The 22015-nt window shown below is 38.7% G+C and overlaps 4 protein-coding genes across 7 annotated transcripts in view; 3 read left to right on the top strand and 1 right to left on the bottom strand.

Moving 5' to 3' along the window:
- The window catches only part of lmtk2 (lemur tyrosine kinase 2), a 59968-nt gene extending 58694 nt beyond the window's left edge, over positions 1-1274 (bottom strand). For all 4 annotated transcript variants that reach the window (XR_010007321.1, XR_010007320.1, XM_062984829.1 and 1 more), the window contains exon 1: positions 1153-1274. Coding sequence is in view for 2 of the 4 variants with exons in the window: in XM_062984829.1 (XP_062840899.1) it covers positions 1153-1252 (100 nt within the window). In the remaining 2 variants the exon portion in view is untranslated. The remainder of the gene's footprint in view (positions 1-1152) is intronic.
- Positions 1209-7773, top strand: pvalb5 (parvalbumin 5). The gene is made up of 6 exons (XM_062984830.1): positions 1209-1305; positions 3924-4037; positions 5024-5096; positions 5532-5664; positions 6103-6212; positions 7615-7773. The coding sequence occupies exons 3-6, from the start codon at positions 5036-5038 to the stop codon at positions 7635-7637; spliced, it is 327 nt and encodes a 108-aa protein (XP_062840900.1). The 5' UTR covers positions 1209-1305; positions 3924-4037; positions 5024-5035; the 3' UTR covers positions 7638-7773.
- A 3088-nt stretch (positions 7774-10861) lies between these two features.
- On the top strand, positions 10862-15278 carry LOC134300182 (parvalbumin beta-like). Its single transcript, XM_062984855.1, has 5 exons — positions 10862-10924; positions 11344-11419; positions 12465-12597; positions 12709-12818; positions 15012-15278. The coding sequence occupies exons 2-5, from the start codon at positions 11359-11361 to the stop codon at positions 15035-15037; spliced, it is 330 nt and encodes a 109-aa protein (XP_062840925.1). The 5' UTR covers positions 10862-10924; positions 11344-11358; the 3' UTR covers positions 15038-15278.
- A 943-nt stretch (positions 15279-16221) lies between these two features.
- LOC134300117 (parvalbumin beta-like) lies at positions 16222-17780 on the top strand. The gene is made up of 5 exons (XM_062984775.1): positions 16222-16327; positions 16778-16844; positions 16954-17086; positions 17213-17322; positions 17495-17780. Exons 2-5 carry the CDS (start codon positions 16784-16786, stop codon positions 17518-17520), a joined length of 330 nt encoding a protein of 109 aa, XP_062840845.1. The 5' UTR covers positions 16222-16327; positions 16778-16783; the 3' UTR covers positions 17521-17780.
- The last annotated feature ends 4235 nt before the right edge of the window (positions 17781-22015 follow it).

A 22015-nucleotide genomic window follows, 5' to 3' on the forward strand; every position in this document is an offset into this window, starting at 1 on the left:
TGTGATTGTGATGACGACTAACTAGTGTCAAGTAACATCTCTTGAACTTACAGTTTCAATTACCTCAAAAGCACTAAAAACACAACTTTCGATGAGATCAGTTACTTGTGGCAGTGATTCCATCGCTGCTTTTTGTGACATTACAGTGTGTACAGGGGCGTTGTAGCCTAGTGGTTAAGATACAGGACTAGAAATCAGAAGGTTGCTGGTTCAAGCCCTACTACTGCCAGGTCGCTGCTGGTGGGCAAGGCAATTAACCATCGCTTGGAATAAAAACTTACATATAAATGTACATAGAATGCCATTCATATTTCAACCAGTATCCAAAGCAACTTACAGTACAGTTACAATATACAGTCTGAGCAATTGAAGGTTAAGAGCCTTGCTCAAGAGCCCAACAGCAGCAACTTGGCAGTGGTGGGGCTTGACCTTCTGATTACTAGTCCAGTACCTTAACCACTGGGATTGTTTATGCTGTTATTGTGATGACGACTAACTAGTGTCAAGGATCATCTCTTGAACTTACAGCTTCAATTACCTTCAGAAGGTTGCTGGTTCAAGCCCTAGCTGGACTGGTTAGTCCAGTACCTTAACCACTGGGATTGTTTATGCTGTTATTGGGATGATGACCAACTTCATTGACCAGCTTCAATTACCTCATGAGCACGACGATCACAACTTTCGATGAGATCAGTTACTTGTGGCAGTGATGCCATCGCTGCTTTTTGTGACATTACAGTGTGTACAGGGGCGTTGTAGCCTAGTGGTTAAGATACAGGACTAGAAATCAGAAGGTTGCTGGTTCAAGCCCTACTACTGCCAGGTTGCTGCTGTTGGGCCCTTGAGCAAGGCCATTAACCCTCAATTACTTAGACTGTATACTGTCACAGTACTTTGGATAAAAGCGTCTGCTAAATGCCCGAAATGTAAATGTATAACATGTTTACCATGGTAACATCACATCAATCTGTTCATTATTAGCTGACTGCTTTACCTGACCTGACAGTTCGTGTGTGTGTGTGTGTGTGTGTGTGTGTGTGTGTGTGTGTGTGTGTGTGTGTTGCTGATAGATCCCACTATGGTAATCTCCCTGACCAGACCTTCAGCTGTTGTGTCATCAGGGGATTTGTTAAGCAAAACAGCAGTTCTTACCTGATTGTGGATCCGGAAGAGGTGCGCCTTCGGAAAGCAGCAACAGCTGCATAAACCCCGCGGTCACTAGCAGCATCAACACACCGAGCCTGGCCATCATCTCGGCTCACACAGCTAGTCACCTCTAAACAACCAGCACTCACTTTTGTCAAAGTAAATTATATAAACAAGTCATTTGTCCGATAAACTAGCTACTAGTACAGATAAACAGAGCCGGTCTACATATCACCGGTGCTGGTAGACGCAGAACATTTAGCTTAGCTCAGCGTTAGCAGCCTGACCATCAACAGTCCGGCTAAGCTAGCTAACCTAGCTAATGCTAACGCTAGCAAGCTACCTGTCCACAGCCGCTTTTCACTAACTCTTGTCTTCCATTTTTCAACTTAATTTACACATTTCTTATAACGTAACCCAGCTATTCATATTTCTATACTGACATTTTACAGCATTTTAAGGGTTTGCATAAAGAAAATTAAAACGCTACGGTTAATTGACACGACCCAGCATAAACGCCGCTTTCTTGCGCCATGTTAGCACTGGCTACGTCACATGTAGCTGTGCGTTCCAACCAATCAGGGACCAAGTCTAAAAACGCAGAGTTTAAAATCATTCCTGTAAACACTCATTTCCTTAACATGATCTGTAGATCGAGGTATTTAGGTTAATCACCAGCTCTAACACACAATCATTGATTATTTCATCAGATACGTAGAGATTACGAATTAAAGGAGGTGGAGGTGGAGGTGCTTCCATACAATCTAGGAATCAGCCATAACATTAAAACCACCTCCTTGTTTCTACATTCCCTGTCCAGTTTATCAGCTCCACTTACCATATAGAAGCACTTTGTAGTTCTACAATTACTGACTGTAGTCCATCTGTTTTTCTACATACTTTTCTAGCCTGCTTTCACCCTGTTCTTCAATGGTCAGAACCCCCACAGGACCACTACAGAGTAAGTATTTATTGGGTGATGGATCATTCTCAGCTCTGCAGTCTGTGTTGTGCTGGTATGAGTGGATCAGACACAGCAGCGCTGCTGGAGTTTTGAGTTTTTAAATACCGTGTCCACTCACTGTCCACTCTATTAGACACTCCTACCTAGTTGGTCCACCTTGTAGTTGTAAAGTCAGAGACGACTGCTTGTCTATTGCTGCTGTTTGAGTTGGTCATCTTCTAGACCTTCATCAACGGTCACAGGACGCTGCCCACATGGCGCTGTTGGCTGGATATTTTTTGGTTGGTGGACTATTCTCAGTCCAGCAGTGACAGTGAGGTGTTTAAAAACTCCAGCAGCATTGCTGTGTCTGATCCACTCATACCAGTACAACACACACTAACACACCACCACCATGTCAGTATCACGTGCCATGTGGGGGTCCTGACTATTAAAGAACAGCATGAACGGAGGCTAACAAAGCATGCAGAGAATCAGATGGACTACAGTTAGTAATTGTAGATCTACAAAGTGCTTCTATATGGTAAGTTGAGCTGATAAAATGGACAGTGAGTGTAGAAACAAGGAGGTGGTTTTAATGTTATGGCTGATCCGTGTATAATCTTTAAAATATGTTTGTCAATTATGAGCATTTACTCATTTACCCTGCGACAACCGCGTTCACCAACAGAAAGGTCAACACAGAGTAGTTCAAAGAAAACTACTTATCTCAGGGGACGCTGTGCTCATCAGTTTCAACACACTGCACCTGAGCTGAGCATTGTGCCAGACACAGTCGGTAAGGTAGATGAAAAATGTCTCAAAAAATATAAAGCCTAAAAGGATCAGTGATCAGCTGTATCTCTTTAAAAATACACATTCCAAAAAAGTTGGGATGGGGGCAATTTAGGGCTAGTAATGAGGTGAAAAAACTAAATAATTATGTGATTCTAAACAGGTGATGTCAACAGGTGATTGTAAAAGCAGCCTCCAGGAAAGTTGAGTCTTTGATGAGCAAAGATGACTAGAGGATCTCCAGTTTGTCAACAAATGCATCCAGACTGTTATCAGCAAATGGTGCCATGGTATGGGGCTGTGTCAGTACCCTCGGCAAAGGTCATTTACACTTCTGTGATGGCAGCATTAATGCAGAAAAGTACATTGCGATCTTAGAGCAACATGTGCTGCCTTCAAGACGTCATCTTTTCCATTGACGTTCATGCATTTTTCAACAGGACGATGCAAAACCACATGCTGCACACATTACAAAGGCATGGTTGTGGAAGAAGAGGGTACGGGTACTGGACTGGCCTGCCTGCAGTCCTGACCTGTCCCCAATAGAGAATGTGTGGAGAATTTTGAAACGACGACCCCGTACTGTTGCACATCTTAAGATGTGTTTGCAGGAAGAATGGGACAAAATAAAACCTGGAACACTAAGTCGCTTGGTCTCCTCTGTGCCAGAACGTCTTTTAAGTGTGGTGAAAAAGAAATGGCAACATTACAAAGTGGTAAACTGTGCTGTTCCAACTTTTTTTTGGAATGTGTTGCAGGCCTGAAATGCAGGAAAGGATGTTTATTAATATATGAAATGAATTTGAACAGACAAAACATGAAATATCTCAGGTTCATTCTGTCTGCAATGAAATAAAAGTCAAAGTAAATGTTATTATTATTATTATTATTTGCATTTTCCATACTGTCCCAACTTTTTCTAATTTGGGGTTGTAGATGGAGACCTTTTGTTCTCACCTGACCCAAAGTAGTAACCAGTATGAGCGACTAACAATCTGCTCTGATTAGCTAATGAGAGGGGATGTGTTTTGTGACACAGGTCCCTTTGGGGTTAAGAAAACTAGCTTCTCTGATCCTGAGGTTCACAGATCTGCATTCAGGTGAATACAGAGGAGGAAGACGGTTGTTTGGAGACAGGCGCATCCAGCATCAGGTTAGTGCTCACTACAGGTCGATGTTATGCTTAATTCAATCACTTAAACTTTGAGTATTTGTTATTAATGCAATTAACAATCGATTACATGATGGTGCTTGTTGATCCTGCATATTAATATTGTTTAACACACTTGCTGCTGAGTTGAGCCAAGTATGTAAGAGAAAAACCAATGCAGAGCAAGAGGAACAGAACTAAAAAAAAACAAGATTTTATTAATGCAATAAAGATTTAGACTTTAGACTAATCTTGCGGTCAACATTTCCTCCTGTTGATATCTGGTCGTACATCGTACAACTAGTAAAAACAACAGTTGTGTCTATTTAAATAATTTGACTAAGTGGATTAGTGAGCAACAACTACATTGGTGTGAGAGTTCCATGCTGAGGTTTATTTGCTATTTGTTGAGTTGTAATTGTTGTTACCTGTATTTGCTGTATACTAACCACTCAACCACTGGAGATTATTTAATACATTGGTCAAAGTGACAGCTCAGTGGTTTAGGTACTAGACTAATAATCAAAAGGTTGCTCGTTCAAGCCACTGTTGGGTCTTTGAGCAAAGCCCTAATGCTTGATTGCTTACATTGTACTCAGGTTCTGATAAAAGCGTCTGAAGGTGTAATCTGAAGGTGGACTTTAAATTATAGTATAATATTTTAATGATGATTCATGCCTATATGTCAGGATTTCTCAATATTTTGACATTTAAATTCTAGTTAAAGATTGGTCTTGGTCCTAATTCTTTCTCACTCTCATTAGACTTCTGTGTAGACTTGGACTGGAAGCTCTTTAGACCAGATCTTCAACCTATCAAGGCTGTTTAATCTTGGACTTGTCTTAGACTTAATGCTTTATCATTATAGAGAACAGAAATACTTAAGCAAGACGTGCACATAATCAAATGAACAAAATATAATGAAGATTTCTCTACAGATCATGAATATTATGTAGATTTCACTCATTTCATTCATTGCTTTCCACCAGGTTGAACCAAGCATGGCATTCGCAGGGATCCTAAAAGACGAGGACATCACAGCAGCTGTCCGGGCCTGCCAAGGTCTCCTCCACACACACATACACCCAAACCCTGAATCTTAAGCCTTCATCCTAAGCAACCGATTACAAAGCTCCATGTTTTCACACACCCATACTGAGTCTCAAGAGAGCCAGTGCAGGGGTGATGGTTAGTACCAGGTAACTAAGCAGCCAGGGGGCTGGGGAGTCGTTACCACCCGGTTACCACCGCCATTACGCTGAGTGTTCGAGAACAGCTTGTGACCATGGGGCACACGAAGTACAAATCCCACGTGCTCGTAATTATATCACCACAATGTTTAGTTCCATAGAGTCTGTAGATACACCATCATACCATGTGTAGAAAAATTAAATAAGTGAGAAATAAAAGCCTTGTTTGACCCTGTAGTTCAGCTTTTAATTTAAAGATGGATAAAAAATTATCATAAAACCTCATAACGCTGTTTTATCTCCACAGATCCAGGAACCTTCTCACACAAGACGTTCCTCAGTCAAGTTGGACTGTCTGGAAAATCTAAAGAAGACAGCCAAAAGGTGTTCAAAGTGCTGGACCAAGACAAGAGTGGATTTATTGAAGAAGAAGAGCTCAAGTAAGAAACAACTTTGGATGTTTGGTGTTCCACTCACTCACTTTCTTAACCGCTTATCCAATTAGGGTCGCGAAGGGGGGTGGGTGGCTGGAGCTTATCACAGCTTTTCAATGGGCACACAGTAACACCCTGGATGGGGTGCAAGTCCATCGCAGGACAGACACACATACACACACCCATTCACCTATAGGGCAGTTCAGTGTCTCCAATTAACCTGACTGCATGTTTTTGGATTTGGAAAGCAACACAGACACGGAGAGAACATGCAAACTCCTCACAGAAAGGACCCAGACCGCCCCACCTGGGGATCAAACCCAGGACCTTCTTGCTGTGAGGCGACAGTGCTACTCACTTAGCCACCGTGCCACCTGATGTACCATTAAGAAATGTTTTTATTATTTATTATAGAACATCTTTATTTCTTTTTGGCATTTCCAGACTGTTCCTGCAGAACTTCATGGAAGAAGCCAGGGAGCTGACAGACTCAGAGACCAAAGCGTTTCTGTGTGCTGTGGACTGTGATGGAGATGGCAAAATTGGGATGGAAGGTAAGGGATACGTTAAGCCTACAGTTCCTGAGAAGTTGAACCTTTAACTCCAGCCCTGATTCTAAACCAAGTGGATTAAAGCTTAACATCTACTAAGACTACAATTGGCTTTCTAGTTTAAGCCTGGCTTTCCAATTGAAATCATCTGGAAGGTTTGATAATATCTGAAGTTAAGCTTCACTGCTCTAAGGTAATCACATCCAATATTCCAAATATTACAGGACTTCATTATGAGCTAGATTGTTAACTGTGTGCTATTAGGATCATGCACCTAATATGCAGTCAAAACAGCTCTGACCCGCCAAAACAGTGGACAGTGGTATCCTAGTGGGTAGGGCTTTGAGTTATCAGCTGAAAAATTGAGAGTTAGAATCCCAGCTTTGCCATGCAGCCACTCTTGGGCCCTTGAGCAAGACCCTTAACCCTGTCTGCTCCAGGGGCGCCGTACAATGGCTAATCATGTGCTCCGACCCCAGCTTCCAAACAAGCTGGGATACAAAGACAAGACACATCCAAACAGGCACAAGACACTCTGAAATTAATGAGTCTTGGCCGCCCAACAACATGTCGACAGTTTGTGACTTGTCCCTAATCGGACTGTCGGTTGGTACTCACCACCGCCCCCTGTGACTACAACTTACTGTTTTGGAAATACATCAACCTAATCTGGCCATAACAGTTTGGCTTTTTTAAAGTTACCATTTACACTGATCGGCATAACATTATGACCACCTTACTAACATTAGGTTATGCAGCCCCATACGCAACAAACTGTGATGCACTGTGTATTCTGACACCTTTCTATCAGAACCAGCATTATCACCTGCACGTGGTGGGTTTATATGGGGATCCGTATCATGCACGAACAGCCACGCACATTATTCTCTATTATCCCCTGTCTCATGTGTAGGCACCATTGATCAGTGTTTTAAGTGGCATTTGTGAATGTACATCCATATTGAGGGATTGACGAAGGGTTGCCAAAGTAATCCCTCACCCATGTGGATTATATCAGTTATTGTTGAGTGGCGGTTCTTGATGCAGTGCCGTCTGAGGAATCAATGATCTTGAGTGTTCAGCTTAAGCTTGCGTTCTTCCCCTTTACACACTAAAATTCCTCCAGATTGCTTGAATCGTTTAATGATATTATGCACTGTAGAGGGAGAAATATGCAAAGTATATCAATAAACTTGCAAAAGCCTTGCATTGATACTGATTGTTCCAAATCATGATTACAATCACCTGTTTATATCACAGTAATAATTAGGTTTAGGATTTTTACCTCATTACTAGCCCTAAATTGCCCCCGTCCCAACTTTTTTTGGAATGTGTTACAGGTCTGAAATGAAGGAATGAATGTATATGAATAAATTCTTATCTTTTTACATTCTTTTTCTTTCAGAATTCTGTGCGCTGCTAAACTAAAGCAGTGGTTTGAATCCTCTGAACTGAGTACGACCTGCATTTTCTCTTTTATTTACTCTTATGAGAATCTGATCTTTTCATTTTGCAAGCAGACATGTGATTACAGGTAATTAAAATATTGCCTCTTAGGGAACAAATAAAGTTCAGTACTTGACAGACTGTGTTTAGTCTTTTTATGGGACCGAAGAAAATCAGAGCTCAAGGCCATGATTGAAGTATCAGTTTGGTTGAAACATGTATTGTTAATTAAAACAGATCAGTCATGACATGTTTGGTGCCTAAATGAGCTTGGAGCTACAAAGTTAACATTGCGAACCAGTGAGGAGATCTATCTTAATCTGCCTGAAATACAAAAAGAAGTCTGGATTTTTCTGGGCCACTCAAAAGCATTCTGAGACAGCAAAGTTTATGGAGTGCATTCCAGGGTCTGAATACTTTCTGAATCCACTGTAAATCTATAAAAAATAATATAAAAACAATAAAAGAAGCATAATATATTGGTATTAAGCTATGACTCTGAAACAGATAACCCTGTCAAGTACACCGATCAGCCATAACATTAAAACCACCTCATTATTTCTACACACACTGCCTTATTTCTACACACACTGTTCATTTTATCAGCTCCACTTACCATATAGAAGCTCTTTGTAGTTCTACAATTACTGACTGTAGTCCATCTGTTTCTCTGCATACTTTGTTAGCCCTTTTCATACTGTTCTTCAATGGCCAGGACTCTCCCAGGTGGTGGATCTTTCTCAGCACTGCACTGACACTGACATGGTGGTGGTGTGTTAGTGTGTGTTGTGCTGGTATGAGTGGATAAGAGACAGAGCAGCGCTGCTGGAGCTTTTAAACACCTCACTGTTACTGCTGGACTGAGAATACTCCACCAACCAAAAACATCCAGCCAACAGCGCCCCGTGGGCAGCGTCCTGTGACCACTGATGAAGGTCTAGATGACCAACTCAAACAGCAGCAACAGATGAGCGATCGTCTCTGACTTTACATCTACAAAGTGGACCAACTAGGTAGGAGTGGACAGTGAGTGGACACTGTGTTTAAAAACTCCAGCAGTGCTGCTGTGTCTGATCCACTCATACCAGCAGTGGAACACACACTAACACACCACCAGTGTCAGTGTCACTGCAGTTTTGAGAATGATCCACCACCTAAATAATACCTGCTCTGTGGTGGTCCTGTGGGGGTCCTGACCATTAAAGAACAGGGTGAAAGCAGGCTAAAAAGTATGCAGAGAAATAGATGGACTACAGTCAGTAATTGTAGAACTACAAAGTGCTTCTATATGGTAAGTGGAGCTGATAAAATGGACAATGAGTGTAGAAACAAGGAGGTGGTTTTAATGTTATGGCTGATCAGTGTATATTATACATACACTGTTTCCATTATACAGAGCCACTCAAAAATAGGGAGGCATGTTTAGTCCCCCTGGACTGAAGACCTGTTCGGGATGTTTGCTGCCTTTCACCCAGTGATTCAGACCCACCGTGACCCTGAATAGGGTAAAGTGGTAAAACAGACAATGACTGAATATTTTATTAAGTTTTATTAAGAACAGCTACCTTTTTTCTTGTGACAAAATATGTGTACAGTATATGCAATGTGTATTGACTCTGACCTCTGACCTCTGCACAGTGGGACATAAAAAGTTGTAATGAGAGCAATAAACTTGTCCTTTTATTACTGTCAATAAAGGAACTAACTGTACAGTACTGGAAAAACAGCAGAGGCACCAGAAAATATCTGCAAAACTGTGAAGTACTGTGAGAGTAAAAATAAATATAAACTGTAAAAAACTTTACCATTATTCCCATCTACTACTGTAATGATACAACAAAATATTCCTATAATTCCATGAAACCTTGTTACATATGTTACCTAGTAAAATAGTGTCATAATTTGTAAAGCAAATGGTAAAAAAAACTGTAATTTTATGGCAGCAGGGGCACCAGAAAATGCCTTCAATACTGTGAAGTGATACAGTGATGCAGTGACAGGTGAAGTGAATAACACTGATTATCTCTTCATCACGGCACCTGTTAGTGGGTGGGATAAATTAGGCAGAAAGTTCACAAAGTAACATTTTATTCTAAGAGTTTATGTGTTAGAAGCAGGAAAAATGATCAAGCGTGAGGATTTGAGCGAGTTTGACGAGGGCCAAATTGTGATGGCTTGACGACTGGGTCAGAGCATCTCCAAAACTGCAGCTCTTGTGGGGTGTTCCCCCATCAAAAGTGGTCCAAGGAAGGAACAGTGGGAAACCAGTGACAGCATGATGCATGTGGGGAGCAAAGGCTGGCCAGTGTGGTCCGATCCAACAGACGAGCTACTGTAGCTCAGATTGCTGAAGAAGTTAATTCTGGTTCTGATAGAAAGGTGTCAGAATACACAGCACATCACAGTTTGTTGTGTATGGGGCTACATAGCCGCAGACCAGTCAGTTAGGAAAGTGGTCATAATGTTATGCCTTATTGGTGTACATTAACTGTACAAAACAGTAATAATCTTCACCATTATATTCCCATCCTCTACTGTAATTTTACAAGAAGTATTTTAATAATTTCATTGCGTGGTCCAAATACCCTTGACATTACATTATATTAACTATTAGAATTAGCTCCATACACCTCTAAAAACAGAATAATTATCTTTAATTGATAAAGAAAAGCTTAAGTACAGATAATTACTACTGTTTACTTATAAAACCTTTTAACTGAACTGTCAAAATAAATAAATGCATTTATTTATCTAAATGTAGGTTAACTGTACTTTTACATTGTGTCATACTTCATGTGTCAATGCTTTTGCTGCTTTAGACAGCTGAGAAACAGCTGGGAAGACAGCAAAACAACTTTGTTATAGTCTATAACATATATTATAACATAATATAAAATGTACGCTTGATTTACATAACATAAATAAACAAATGTATATGACGATGTATTAAAACATTAAATTAATCCCTATAATTTAGGTATAATCTAGGTGTCTGTACACTACATGCCATAGGATATGCCATAGGAGGCCCCCATAAGCCCGTTATTGCCTACACATGGTTTACAGGCAGCTAAAAATAGTCCAACTCTGAACTAGTAGACACATTTTTTCAAAAAGTATTTGCAAGGACTATAGGCAGTATCAATTACCGAGGCCCAAACTCCTGTAAATGGTGAGAGTTGGGTGTATATAAGTGGGCCTGGAAGGCACAGTGGGCACACACCTCGACTTCCTCCTTGACTTTTTCACTCGCCTTAGAGAAGCACAAGGTGAGTGTGATGTGTAGATGTTTTTTGGGGGAATTTTAAATGAGTATTTAGCCTTCAAAGGGTTTAATATGTTATGGTGCAAAGAAAGAACTTGTTTTTTTGGAATGCATTGTAGCTATTGAGGAGTCCAGCTTTGGAATCAAGATATTAAAGTGGAATTAAGGAACTTTCTTGAACTAGTTATGAAACAGACACAGGGGATGAAATCCCGAAGGATAATTTGGCACTAAGGAACCCATCATGAGCCAAGCTCATCCTGTTGTTTTTTTAATGCTACTCTGATATAAGTCAATATAAGCATTAAGGCTCAGCATAAGCACTGTCTAATGTCTAAAGTTAATATGAATAGTAGATTGGACCAAGTGCTACTGACCTGTTGTAAAATGTACCAGTAACTTACTGTTTGTTTTATTTAACAGCTTAATACAAAAAAAATGGCCTTCGCTGGAGTGCTCGCTGATGCTGATGTGACTGCCGCTCTTGCTGCCTGTGAAGGTAAACCAAGGCATTTGTTTGAACCTTACGTCAGAATTCCATGTATAATTATTATATTATTAGTCACATTAAAACAAACTTAAATACATTTAGGAAAGATAATACAATCTAAAAAATAATACACTTCATCTACTCTATCATGATTTAATTATTGTATTAATTATGATGAATTATCAACTTGTATTATTGTAACAATACTAGTGATCTAATAGCTTATAGCTTTTTCTATAACTGTTATTACATTAATTAGAACTTTTGAAATAGTTTCTGATGACTATGAAAGAAGAATGATTCATTTTAAACCTTGAATATCCTTAAAATTGCCTAGATTTTTAGAAATGGGCACAGGCCATTATTATAATTATTAGATAATACACTCTTATAATTGTCTATTATGTCACATATTACATTAACTTTATTATATTTATTACCTACAAGTATATCTAACTTATTAAGAATATGTGTCCATGGACTTGATGCAAAACCTACCTTTGAAATGTGACATATTTATTAAAGATTATGTATATAATGAATATTTTAAATAAATATTACATTAAGGGGTAAATTAAAGTGAATTCAGGTATCTTTTAAGGGTAATGCCAACAAGAACAAGTTGAATATCCTTAAAACTGCCTAGATTTTTTGAAATGGGCACAGGACACTATTATAATTATCTATGAAATCACATATTACATTATCTGTATTATATTTATTACCTACAAGTATTGTAGGGTTAGGGTTAAAGCTGCTGTAATACTTGACTTTCTTTTTGGGAAACTTATAGGTTATCTACGTATAACTGTTATTACATTCTAACTATGACTATAACTATAACTATCCTTAAAATTGCCTATATTTTTAGAGAGGACTTGATGCAAAACTTACCTTTTAAATGTTTATTAGAAACATCACCCCATTCCTTGGCTTACTTATTATATATTTTGTTAGTTAATCTGGCATTACATGTAGTTTTTATGTTACTTTTTTTTTACTTACTGTATGAACTGTGAATAATGAATAATTTCATCATCATTTGAATCCACAGCTGCCGACAGCTTCAACTACAAGACCTTCTTCAGCAAGGTTGGCCTGTCCTCCAAATCTGCCGATGACGTCAAGAAGGCCTTTGCCATCATTGACCAGGACAACAGTGGCTTCATTGAGGAGGAGGAGCTGAAGTAAGATCTCATTTCTTACATATTAATTCATTATTTGTAATATTCTGTATAAACTAGTAATAAATCTCTGAGACTATTGAGATAACTGAAACCTGTGTTTTGTCATTCCAGGCTTTTCCTGCAGAACTTTAAGAGCGGTGCCAGGGCTCTGACTGACAAAGAAACCAAGGCCTTCCTGGCTGCTGGTGACAGTGATAATGATGGCAAGATCGGAGCTGAGGGTAAGTTAGTTTACTCTGAACGTAGGGTCAAGTGCTAAGCTGAAACATCTATGGCAGTCAGTCTTTAGCTGCATTTTGCCTATGCATAGACCTCTGAGTGGAAGTACAGGACAGAATTCTGGGAGATTTGCTGGAGCCTATCCCAGCTTTTCAATGGCCGCAAGGCACACAGTAACACCCTGGACAGGGCGCCAGTCCATCACAGGGCAGACACACATATGTACACACACACACACACACCTATTCACCTATAGTGTCTCCAATTAACCTGACTGCATGTTTTTGGACTGTGGGAGGAAACCGGAGCTCCCGGAGGAAACCCACACAGACCATGCTCCACACAAAAAGGACCCGGATTGCCCAGGCTGGGGATCGAACCCAGGATCTTCTTTCTGTTATTTATTAGGACTAAAGAGCTAGTTTAAGTCTGCAAAACATTAACCAATTGGAAGTCACATAAAATACTAATAGACCCACACTGCTGTTTATTAACATTTCCATTGGCAGCACTTAGCAAATTAGCAGATGACTTTATCCAAAGTGACTGAATACAATTCAAACAATTTAGGTTTAAAAGCCTTGCTCAGGGGCCCAACAGTGGCAACTTGGCAGTGGTGTGGTTTAAATCAGCAACCTTCTTATTACTAGTACAGTATTACCTGCTTACTGATTTGCTAGTTTTATTTTGTTAGAATTATATGTTTTTAATTCCTTATTTTCATAGTAGGCTTCAGAAAAGACAATTAAATTATTACAGTAACATAATAATGAATGTGTAAAAAATTAAATGTGGATATAATGGGCTAGTTTTTACGACAGTGTATTAGGGCCACTTCAAAGAAAAATTTTCTTTTTAAGTTTCGATTTTGAGAATAAAGTCGTATAAATTTTGATTTCGAGATTAAAGTCAAAATATTATGAGAATAAAGTCTAAATATTATGAGAATAAAGTCGAAATAATTACGAGATTAAAGTCGAAATAATTACGAGATTAAAGTCGAAATATTAGGAGAATAAAGTCAAAATAATTACGAGATTAAAGTCAAAATAATTACGAGATTAAAGTCGAAATATTATGAGAATAAAATTAAAATAATTATGAGATTAAAGTCGAAATATTATGAGAATAAAGTCAAAATAATTATGAGATTAAAGTCAAAATAATTACAAGATTAAAGTCGAAATATTATGGCCATAGCAACCTCCTTGTGTTAAAATGAGGGATGTGATTTGTTATACTTTCATATCGGTTTCACAAATAAAGAAATCCCCAATCTCCTGTAACATCAGCACCAGTTTGTTATTAGTATAAGGACGCTAAAACGGCTTCTGCGTTGTCGCCAGTGCTTCAACCGAGCCTTATAGACCTGACGATAAACTTAAGCTGTATGGCATCGTAATAAATGGTTGCATTGACATGTATAGTCATCATGTCATGTGGATGAAAGCGTACAATACAAACAGCCACCCAAAAATAATCGGGGGTTTTTGGATAACCACAAGAACATTCATTCTAAGCTGCCCTCAGCGCATGCATGCCGATCCAGGTACTGAGACCCGTGCTTCTCTGAACTGACAAGCCTACGACGGCTGCACACTCTTTGGCCATAATATTTCGACTTTAATCTCGAAATAATTTAGACTTTATTCTCATAATATTTCTACTTTATTCTCATAATCATTTTGACTTTAATCTCGAAATAATTTCGACTTTATTCTCATAATATTTCGACTTTTTTCTCATAATATTTTGACTTTAATCTCGAAATCTAAACTTATATGACTTTATTCTCGAAATCAAAACTTAAAAATATTTTTTACAGTGGCCCTAATACTCCGTCGTAGGTTTTAGACCAAGCGATGAGTGGAAATAAATACGCAGCTACAACACAAGGCTGATTTTTTACAATGCTTTGAATAGACTTCCAAAAATGTAATATAAAACCATCCCACAGTGTACTTAGGAGTAGTGATGTAGACCTAAAGGCAAGCAATTGCACATATAGGTGTGCAGTATAGATTTGCCCTTTGACAAGCTATTTAACTGGGCCCCCAATCCTGACAACTATTGTTTGCTGGGAATTATTTGGGCCCTTGGGTACTTACTGTATCTACAGGGTAGCTGTAAAGAAAGTGGTGGAAGACAAAAACAATTCACTAACTCTGGTTTCATTTCTTTCTTGTATCTTACAGAGTTTGCTGCTCTTGTTAAGGCATAAATTTCCATCTGACCAAGACCCTTCTCACTTCACGGAACCAGAACTCAAGATCATATTTTTTATATGTTATTTATTTATAAACTGTGAACTATTAACTTGACATCCAACATGGTCCTTATAATGTGTTGCTAACATTATCTGGATGTGTTTTATATCGAGCCTGTCGGCTTGTGCTAATGTCTTTAATGCACTTCTGGGGGAAGAGTGAAAAACAAGGAATAAATGTAGTTTTGGTGTAAAAGCTTTAACTTTACAGTGTTTTTATTTTTGCTTGAGGTTTTACCTGGTGCGTTAGCTTCAGGTGTAAATGTCTACATAAATGGTCTTACTTCGCAAAAGGGGTACATGGTCTATCTACAGGGGTATCTCTTTTTAAAAAAGGAAGACTAACAACACAGGGAAGGCCCAGAGATTAGTCAGGATACACTGGGTGGGATTTGCGAAGTGTAGTTTTTCACACAGCAGTGGGATCCAGTTGCCAGCCTGCCATGCCAACACAAGAGTTGCTATATCGGTCAGGTTGAAGTTGGAGAGCCCTCTGGTGTGCAAAAACATTATGCAAACACTGAATAAGTGCATCAGGATGTTACTTTTGTTTACATATGAGGTGAAATAGGAGCAAGACTTGATGAAATGATGAAGTTTATTAATGCAGGTCAGATGGTTAAGCACAAACAATGCAAAATTGACAGCCACATATTATACTGATACAGAAGTGAGTACTATTAGCTACACATTTCTATATTTAAATATAATTAAACAGTACATATTAAACAATAAAGCAATTCAGTGTATTAGAATTAGTATTATGAAAAAAAAATCAGAAATTTTATATAAGAATCAGTCATATTAACCACTTATATCACCGTAATAGAAAAAGCTGCATTCGCATACCTTAACATAGCCTCCAAAATAACTCGTTGTAACTGCTGAGGGGTGAAATGAGCTGATCCCCAAGTATACTCGGTGTTCTCCATACATGCACTTCACACCAGCGTCATTTCATGCTGCTCAGCAGCATGTATTATTAGCATGGCGGTACATTATGGCTTGCTTTTTTTCAAACTCACCTTTTAAGCGTCTTCGTTGATGAAGATAAATATAGTGTCTGTCTACTGGACGCATTTCAAGCGCACCCCCCCACCCCTCCTGTCATTGGGTGTCCGTTACATTAAGCCTCATATTTGGACTGGGAGAGGGTATATAAAGTCGAGAGCGGTGGCCCAGAGTCCACTGCAGTTGCTCAAGTCTTTCTGAATCTACAACTCACCACCGAAAAGAAGGAAAGAGGTGAGTTTGCATGCAGCGATGGACAGGAGCGATCCACAGCTTGAACCCGGACCGGCGATGCATTTCTGAAAGGGCTTCATCAGCCATTCAGATCTTCATTTAAGCTTCAGAAGCTTCATCGGACCTACTCCGGACAGGACGGAGAATTTCTCTGCGGTGGACCACATTATCCCATGCTCTATTGGAGATATTGGATGGGATCTAACATGCTGATTCTTATCAACATGGATGTGACAGGGATTAAATTGGCACTGTTGCATTGCGCTTGAGTCTTTGGTCAACTAGATGTATGCATCAATGAGAACCTGACAGAATTGTGATGATAGGGAATCAAGTATTAAGTATTAATTTTAAATACATGCATTAGCCTACTTGAACGAATGTTGTATATCATATTATGCTTGTATTAAGTTGTATAATTGGTAACATAATACCATTTGCCTAATTTAGCTCAAGATGGCTTTCGCTGGTGTCCTGAAAGACGCTGACATTGCTGCAGCCCTGGATGCATGCAAAGGTACTCTTACTAAAATGCTTTGCATTCCTATTTGTATTAGGTTTTCAAATTATGATAATAATAATTGTTAATATCTGTAATAACAATGTAATAAACATCTGTTTCACAGCCGACGGCTCCTTCAGCCACAAGAGCTTCTTCCAGAAGGTTGGCCTGTCTGGCAAATCCGCCGATGACATCAAGAAGGCTTTCGCTATTATTGATCAGGACAAGAGTGGCTTCATTGAGGAGGATGAACTGAAGTAAGTAATAAATATATAAACAAAATAAATAAATAAAAAAGATTAAAACACTTCATTAGCAGTGAATGAATAGAAAGCTGGGTTTACAATAATAATAAGCAATGTGTTTTTGCTGTACTTTGCCAGACTGTTCCTGCAGAACTTCAAATCAGATGCTAGGCAACTCACTGATGCAGAGACCAAGACTTTCCTCAAGGCTGGAGACACCGACGCTGATGGCAAGATCGGAGTTGATGGTAAATACTTTTGAGAGAAATTTAACTCGATCTCTACTAGTTCAAACAGTAAATTCTTTTAAATGCACTATTACTATACGAGTGAAAAGGTGGCACAAGAAACATTTCACAATGATAATTGTCCTTGGTCTCAGGCTCAGCACATTAACCTATTTTTCTCTTCCTCTGACAGAGTTCGCTGCCGTGGTTAAGGCATAAATTGCTCCTGACCAACACTTCGCTCTGAAGGAACAAATTTGCCCAAGACCTCCCACTTTCATCTGATTATAAATAATTTTTATACCGATGTTGGAAGAGAAGTTTCCTCCCATGCAGCACACTGTCCAAAAACGATGATCGTGAATGTAGCGCGGCTGTGTATCCTGTCTTAAATATCAAGTTTGCTTACTGTAAAACCTCATGCACTTTTATGGGAACGGATGATTAAAAAAAGAATAAATATTCTTTTGCAATATTGACTTTTTATCCATTCTTTTTTCTTAAGTTTGTCACTGACTCTGAATCACCTGAAACGAACTTGAATCACCTACTTCTGCTGCATTACTGACTAAAAATGACTGAATCACTTGAAATGAATTTAAATCACTTAATTCTTTTAAATCACTGACTATAAATGACTGAATCACTTAAAATGAATTTGAATCACTTAATCCTTTTAAATCACTGACTATAAATCACTGAATCACTTAAAATGAATTTGAATCACTTAATTCTTTTGAATCACTGACTACACATAACTGAATCACTTAAAATGAATTTGTATAGCGCCCAGGTGGTGCAGCTGGATATTCCGCTTGCACACTAGCACCGAGTTTCTGAACCCCTCGGTTCGAAACTCGGTGTTGCCTCCGGTCAGCTGGGCGCCATCTAGCGGGCATAATTGGCAGTGCCTGCAGCAGATACTAATTGGCCACTGTATCTGCAGGGTGGGGGCCGGATTATGTGTGGGTTGGTGGGTCTTCATACACTGTGTAAGGACCCTGATTGGCAGAAGAGACACCTGTGCAGAATGCATGGGCGAGAAGAGGAGGGCTGTACATGTGTCGGAAGAGGCGTGTACAGCGACGTGCTCTCCTCGGATGCAATCAGTATCCCTCAGCAGCGGAAGACAAAATTGAGTGCACTAAATCGAGAGGAAAATGGAAAGAAAAACACATTAAAAAAAAAAGACTCTGTATCACCTAATTCTTCATAAATCACTGAATCATTTGAAATGAATTTGAATCACTTAATTCTTTTGAATCACTGACTCGACATAACTAAATCACTTAAAATGAATTTGTATCACTTAATTTTTCATAAATCACTGAATCATTTGAAATGAATTCGAATCATTTTATTCTTTTAAATCACTGACTATAAATCACTGAATCACTTAAAATGAATATGCAACACCTAATTCTTTTGAATCACTGACTATAAATCACTGAATCACTGGAAATGAATTTGTATCACTTAATTATTTTTAATCACTGACTATAAATCACTGACTTATTTGAAATAAATTTGTATCATTTAATCCTTTTGAATCCCTGAATCACCTGAAATAAACTTGTATCACTTAATCCTTTCGAAGCACTGACTACAAATCACTAAATCACTTGAAATTAATTTGGATAACTTACTTCTTTTGCATTACTGACAAAAATCACTGAATCACTTAAAATAAAGGGCCACATGAATCACATAACTCTTTTGAATCACTGACTACAAATCACTGAATCACTTAAAATAAAGGGCCACATGAATCACTTAATTCTTTTGAATCACTGACTATAAATCACTGAATCACTTGAAATGAATTTAAATCACTTAATTCTTTATAAATCACTGAATCATTTGAAATAAATTTGTATAAATCCTTTTGAATCACTGACTATAAATCACTGAATCACTTGCGATGAATTTGAATAATTTAATCCTTTTGAATCATTGACTATAAATCACTGAATCATTTGAAATGAATTTGTATCACTTAATCCTTTTGAATCACTGACTATAAATCACTGAATCACTTAAACTTAATTTGTATAACTTAATCCCTTTGGACTGTTTCAACCCTCAGTTTCTTGAGTCACCTGGTAAATGTGTGTAAATGTAATTACATCAGTGTACCATAGATATATAGATAGTAAAATAAAAAAAATAAAGAAAAAACTGCTTAATAGTTGTTGAATGTTATACAACCACCAGGTGGCTGCCTATACCATGAATCCCGTGTAATCAAATGACACTTGTGCGCATGCTCAATGCTTTTTCAATAATGAACTGTTGGGCATAGTCGTGTTGGCACCATGCTGACAGCAGCCAGTAAAAAATACAAAGGCCTACATTAAGACGTTTGGTAAACATTGTTTACATTATCAGCAATGCTACTACTAATAGCAAGGCAATATAATGAATTAAGTTGAACAATTACTGACTGTAGTCCATCTATTTCTCTAAATGCTTTTTTGCCTGCTTTCACCATGTTCTTCAATGGTCAGGACCCCCACAGGACCACCACAGAGTAGGTATTATTTAGGTGGTGGATCATTCTCAGCACTGCAGTGACACTGACATGGTGGTGGTGTGTTAGTGTGTGTTGTGCTGGTATGAGTGGATCAGACACAGCAACACTGCTGGAGTTTTTAAATACCGCGTCCACTCACTGTCCACTCTGTTGGACACTCCGACCTAGTTGGTCCACCTTGTAGATGTAAAGTCAGAGACAATCGCACATCTATTGCTGCTGGTTGAGTTGGTCATCTTCTAGACCTTCATCAGTGGTCACAGGACGCTGCCCATGGGGCGCTGTTGGCTGGATATTTTTGGTTGGTGGACTGTTATCAGTCCAGCAGTGACAGTTAGGTGTTTAAAAACTCCAGCAGCGCTGCTGTGTCTGATCCACTCGTAGCAGCACAACACACACTAACACACCACCACCATGTCAGTGTCACTGCAGTGCTGAAAATGATCCACCACCCAAATAATACCTGCTCTGTAGTGGTCCTGTGGGGGTCCTGACCATTAAAGAACAGCATTAAAAGGGGCTAACAAAGCATGCAGAGAAACAGATGGACTACAGTCAGTAATTGTAAAACTACAAAGTGCTTCTATATGGTAAGTGGAGCTGATAAAATGAACAGTGAGTGTAGAAACAACCCCCCTCGTAATTTACACCATGGTTACTAGTGATTGTTTTGCATTACTTCAAGGAGAGCATAATTCAACCCTATTCTGGAGTTCATTCGAGGTATGACTGTGCTTGGAGTGTCCATTAGATGGCAGTGCTTCCTTAAGAAATATTAAATAGAATACCACTTTGTTCAACTCCCAATCGCTCAATATGCTATATAGCTGATAGAGGTCAAAACAAACCCCCCAGAACAAGACAATGTCACACATTTAAACCATTCTCCAGCAGCAGAGCTGAGCCATACAGAGCTAAACGATACGAGGTATCGCCTATACTCATGACATCATGTCCAGGGTGTGATAAGAAGCCATGCTAGATCTAGTGTCCTCATCTATTTCTTCATTGTGTAATCGTGCGAGTCCTGTGGGTTTCAATTTCCGGAACCTCACAGTGGGTTTACCTTACACTTGGCATGTCAAGACAAAACAAGTCACACTGTTACTGTCAAAAGAATGGTTAGACTGATCTGCACTACCAGGGTTAGTTTTACGTAGATAACAGTTAAATAATGAACCAGCTGGCACATGTCAGGATCCATTACAATACATTTCAATACATGCGGTGGGTAGCAGTTGTAAAGCTATTGTACACACACAAAGCTTGTTTATTATAACTTAAAAGCAATTACTGTCCAGCAAAATGGTAAAACAGTAAAAAATGCCTCACAACTTTTAACGAAATGGTTCATATTTATTTATATTCAGGTTTTAGGTGGATTATATGAACATAGCTCCAACAAAAAAGTGAGGTTAGGCACTGATGTTTACTGATGTTCACTGTTATTAGCCCTGTCCAAACTTCTTTTTAAAAAATGTGTGTCGCAGCATCAACACTTGTTTAAATTCACAAAATACAGTCAAATTGGTCATTGAAAACATTAAAACTTTGTACTTTATATACTCGATTCTGGTCAGGATCATGCTGGGTCCAGTGCTACCTGGAAACATTTGGTGCAAGGCAACATACATACTTCCCATATCCAATTTCTCTCTTAAACCAGGGGTGATTTCGATTAGCCAGTTCACAACATCTGAATGTTTTAGGGAGGCAAAACTGTACGTCACCCATTCTGCCAGGTGTGGCACTATGACATGCATTAGTTGTTTGTTTTTTTATGTTTTAAATTTATAGCCTCGATTTTAAAAGACAATTATTGTGTTTAAATAAAAAAAAAAAACTCCACAGTTGCAATTGCATATTCACTTGAATGGTGATATGTGGAGTCTGTAAGTCATCCAGATCTAAGTAAGTTAAAACACTAACATGCATTACGGGATTTAAAGCACAAAAAGGCAGATCAGTCTATTGTAAAGATCTTAAATGTCATTCTACAGTGTTATAAACACACATAACTTTATTGTGAAGGCAAAAACAATCCATATTATACACCGACAAGACATAACATTATAACCACTGACAGGTGACGTGAATAACACTGATTATCTCTTCCTCACGGCACCTGTTAGTAGGTGGGATATATTAGGCAGCAAGTGAACATTTTATCCTCAAAGTTGA

This window comes from Trichomycterus rosablanca, chromosome 22 (genome assembly GCF_030014385.1).
Source record: "Trichomycterus rosablanca isolate fTriRos1 chromosome 22, fTriRos1.hap1, whole genome shotgun sequence".
Classification (NCBI taxonomy): domain Eukaryota; kingdom Metazoa; phylum Chordata; class Actinopteri; order Siluriformes; family Trichomycteridae; genus Trichomycterus; species Trichomycterus rosablanca.

Bases quoted from the DNA above. Each gene is read 5' to 3' on its own strand.
- LOC134300117 (XM_062984775.1), top strand. From the start codon at position 16,784: ATGGCTTTCGCTGGTGTCCTGAAAGACGCTGACATTGCTGCAGCCCTG. The intron at 16,845-16,953 runs GTACTCTTACTA...TCTGTTTCACAG, and splicing joins AGCCCTGGATGCATGCAAAG to CCGACGGCTCCTTCAGCCAC. The intron at 17,323-17,494 runs GTAAATACTTTT...TTCCTCTGACAG, and splicing joins TGGCAAGATCGGAGTTGATG to AGTTCGCTGCCGTGGTTAAG.
- LOC134300182 (XM_062984855.1), top strand. From the start codon at position 11,359: ATGGCCTTCGCTGGAGTGCTCGCTGATGCTGATGTGACTGCCGCTCTT. The intron at 12,598-12,708 runs GTAAGATCTCAT...TTGTCATTCCAG, and splicing joins ATTGAGGAGGAGGAGCTGAA to GCTTTTCCTGCAGAACTTTA. The intron at 12,819-15,011 runs GTAAGTTAGTTT...TGTATCTTACAG, and splicing joins TGGCAAGATCGGAGCTGAGG to AGTTTGCTGCTCTTGTTAAG.
- pvalb5 (XM_062984830.1), top strand. From the start codon at position 5,036: ATGGCATTCGCAGGGATCCTAAAAGACGAGGACATCACAGCAGCTGTC. The intron at 5,665-6,102 runs GTAAGAAACAAC...TGGCATTTCCAG, and splicing joins ATTGAAGAAGAAGAGCTCAA to ACTGTTCCTGCAGAACTTCA. The intron at 6,213-7,614 runs GTAAGGGATACG...TTTTTCTTTCAG, and splicing joins TGGCAAAATTGGGATGGAAG to AATTCTGTGCGCTGCTAAAC.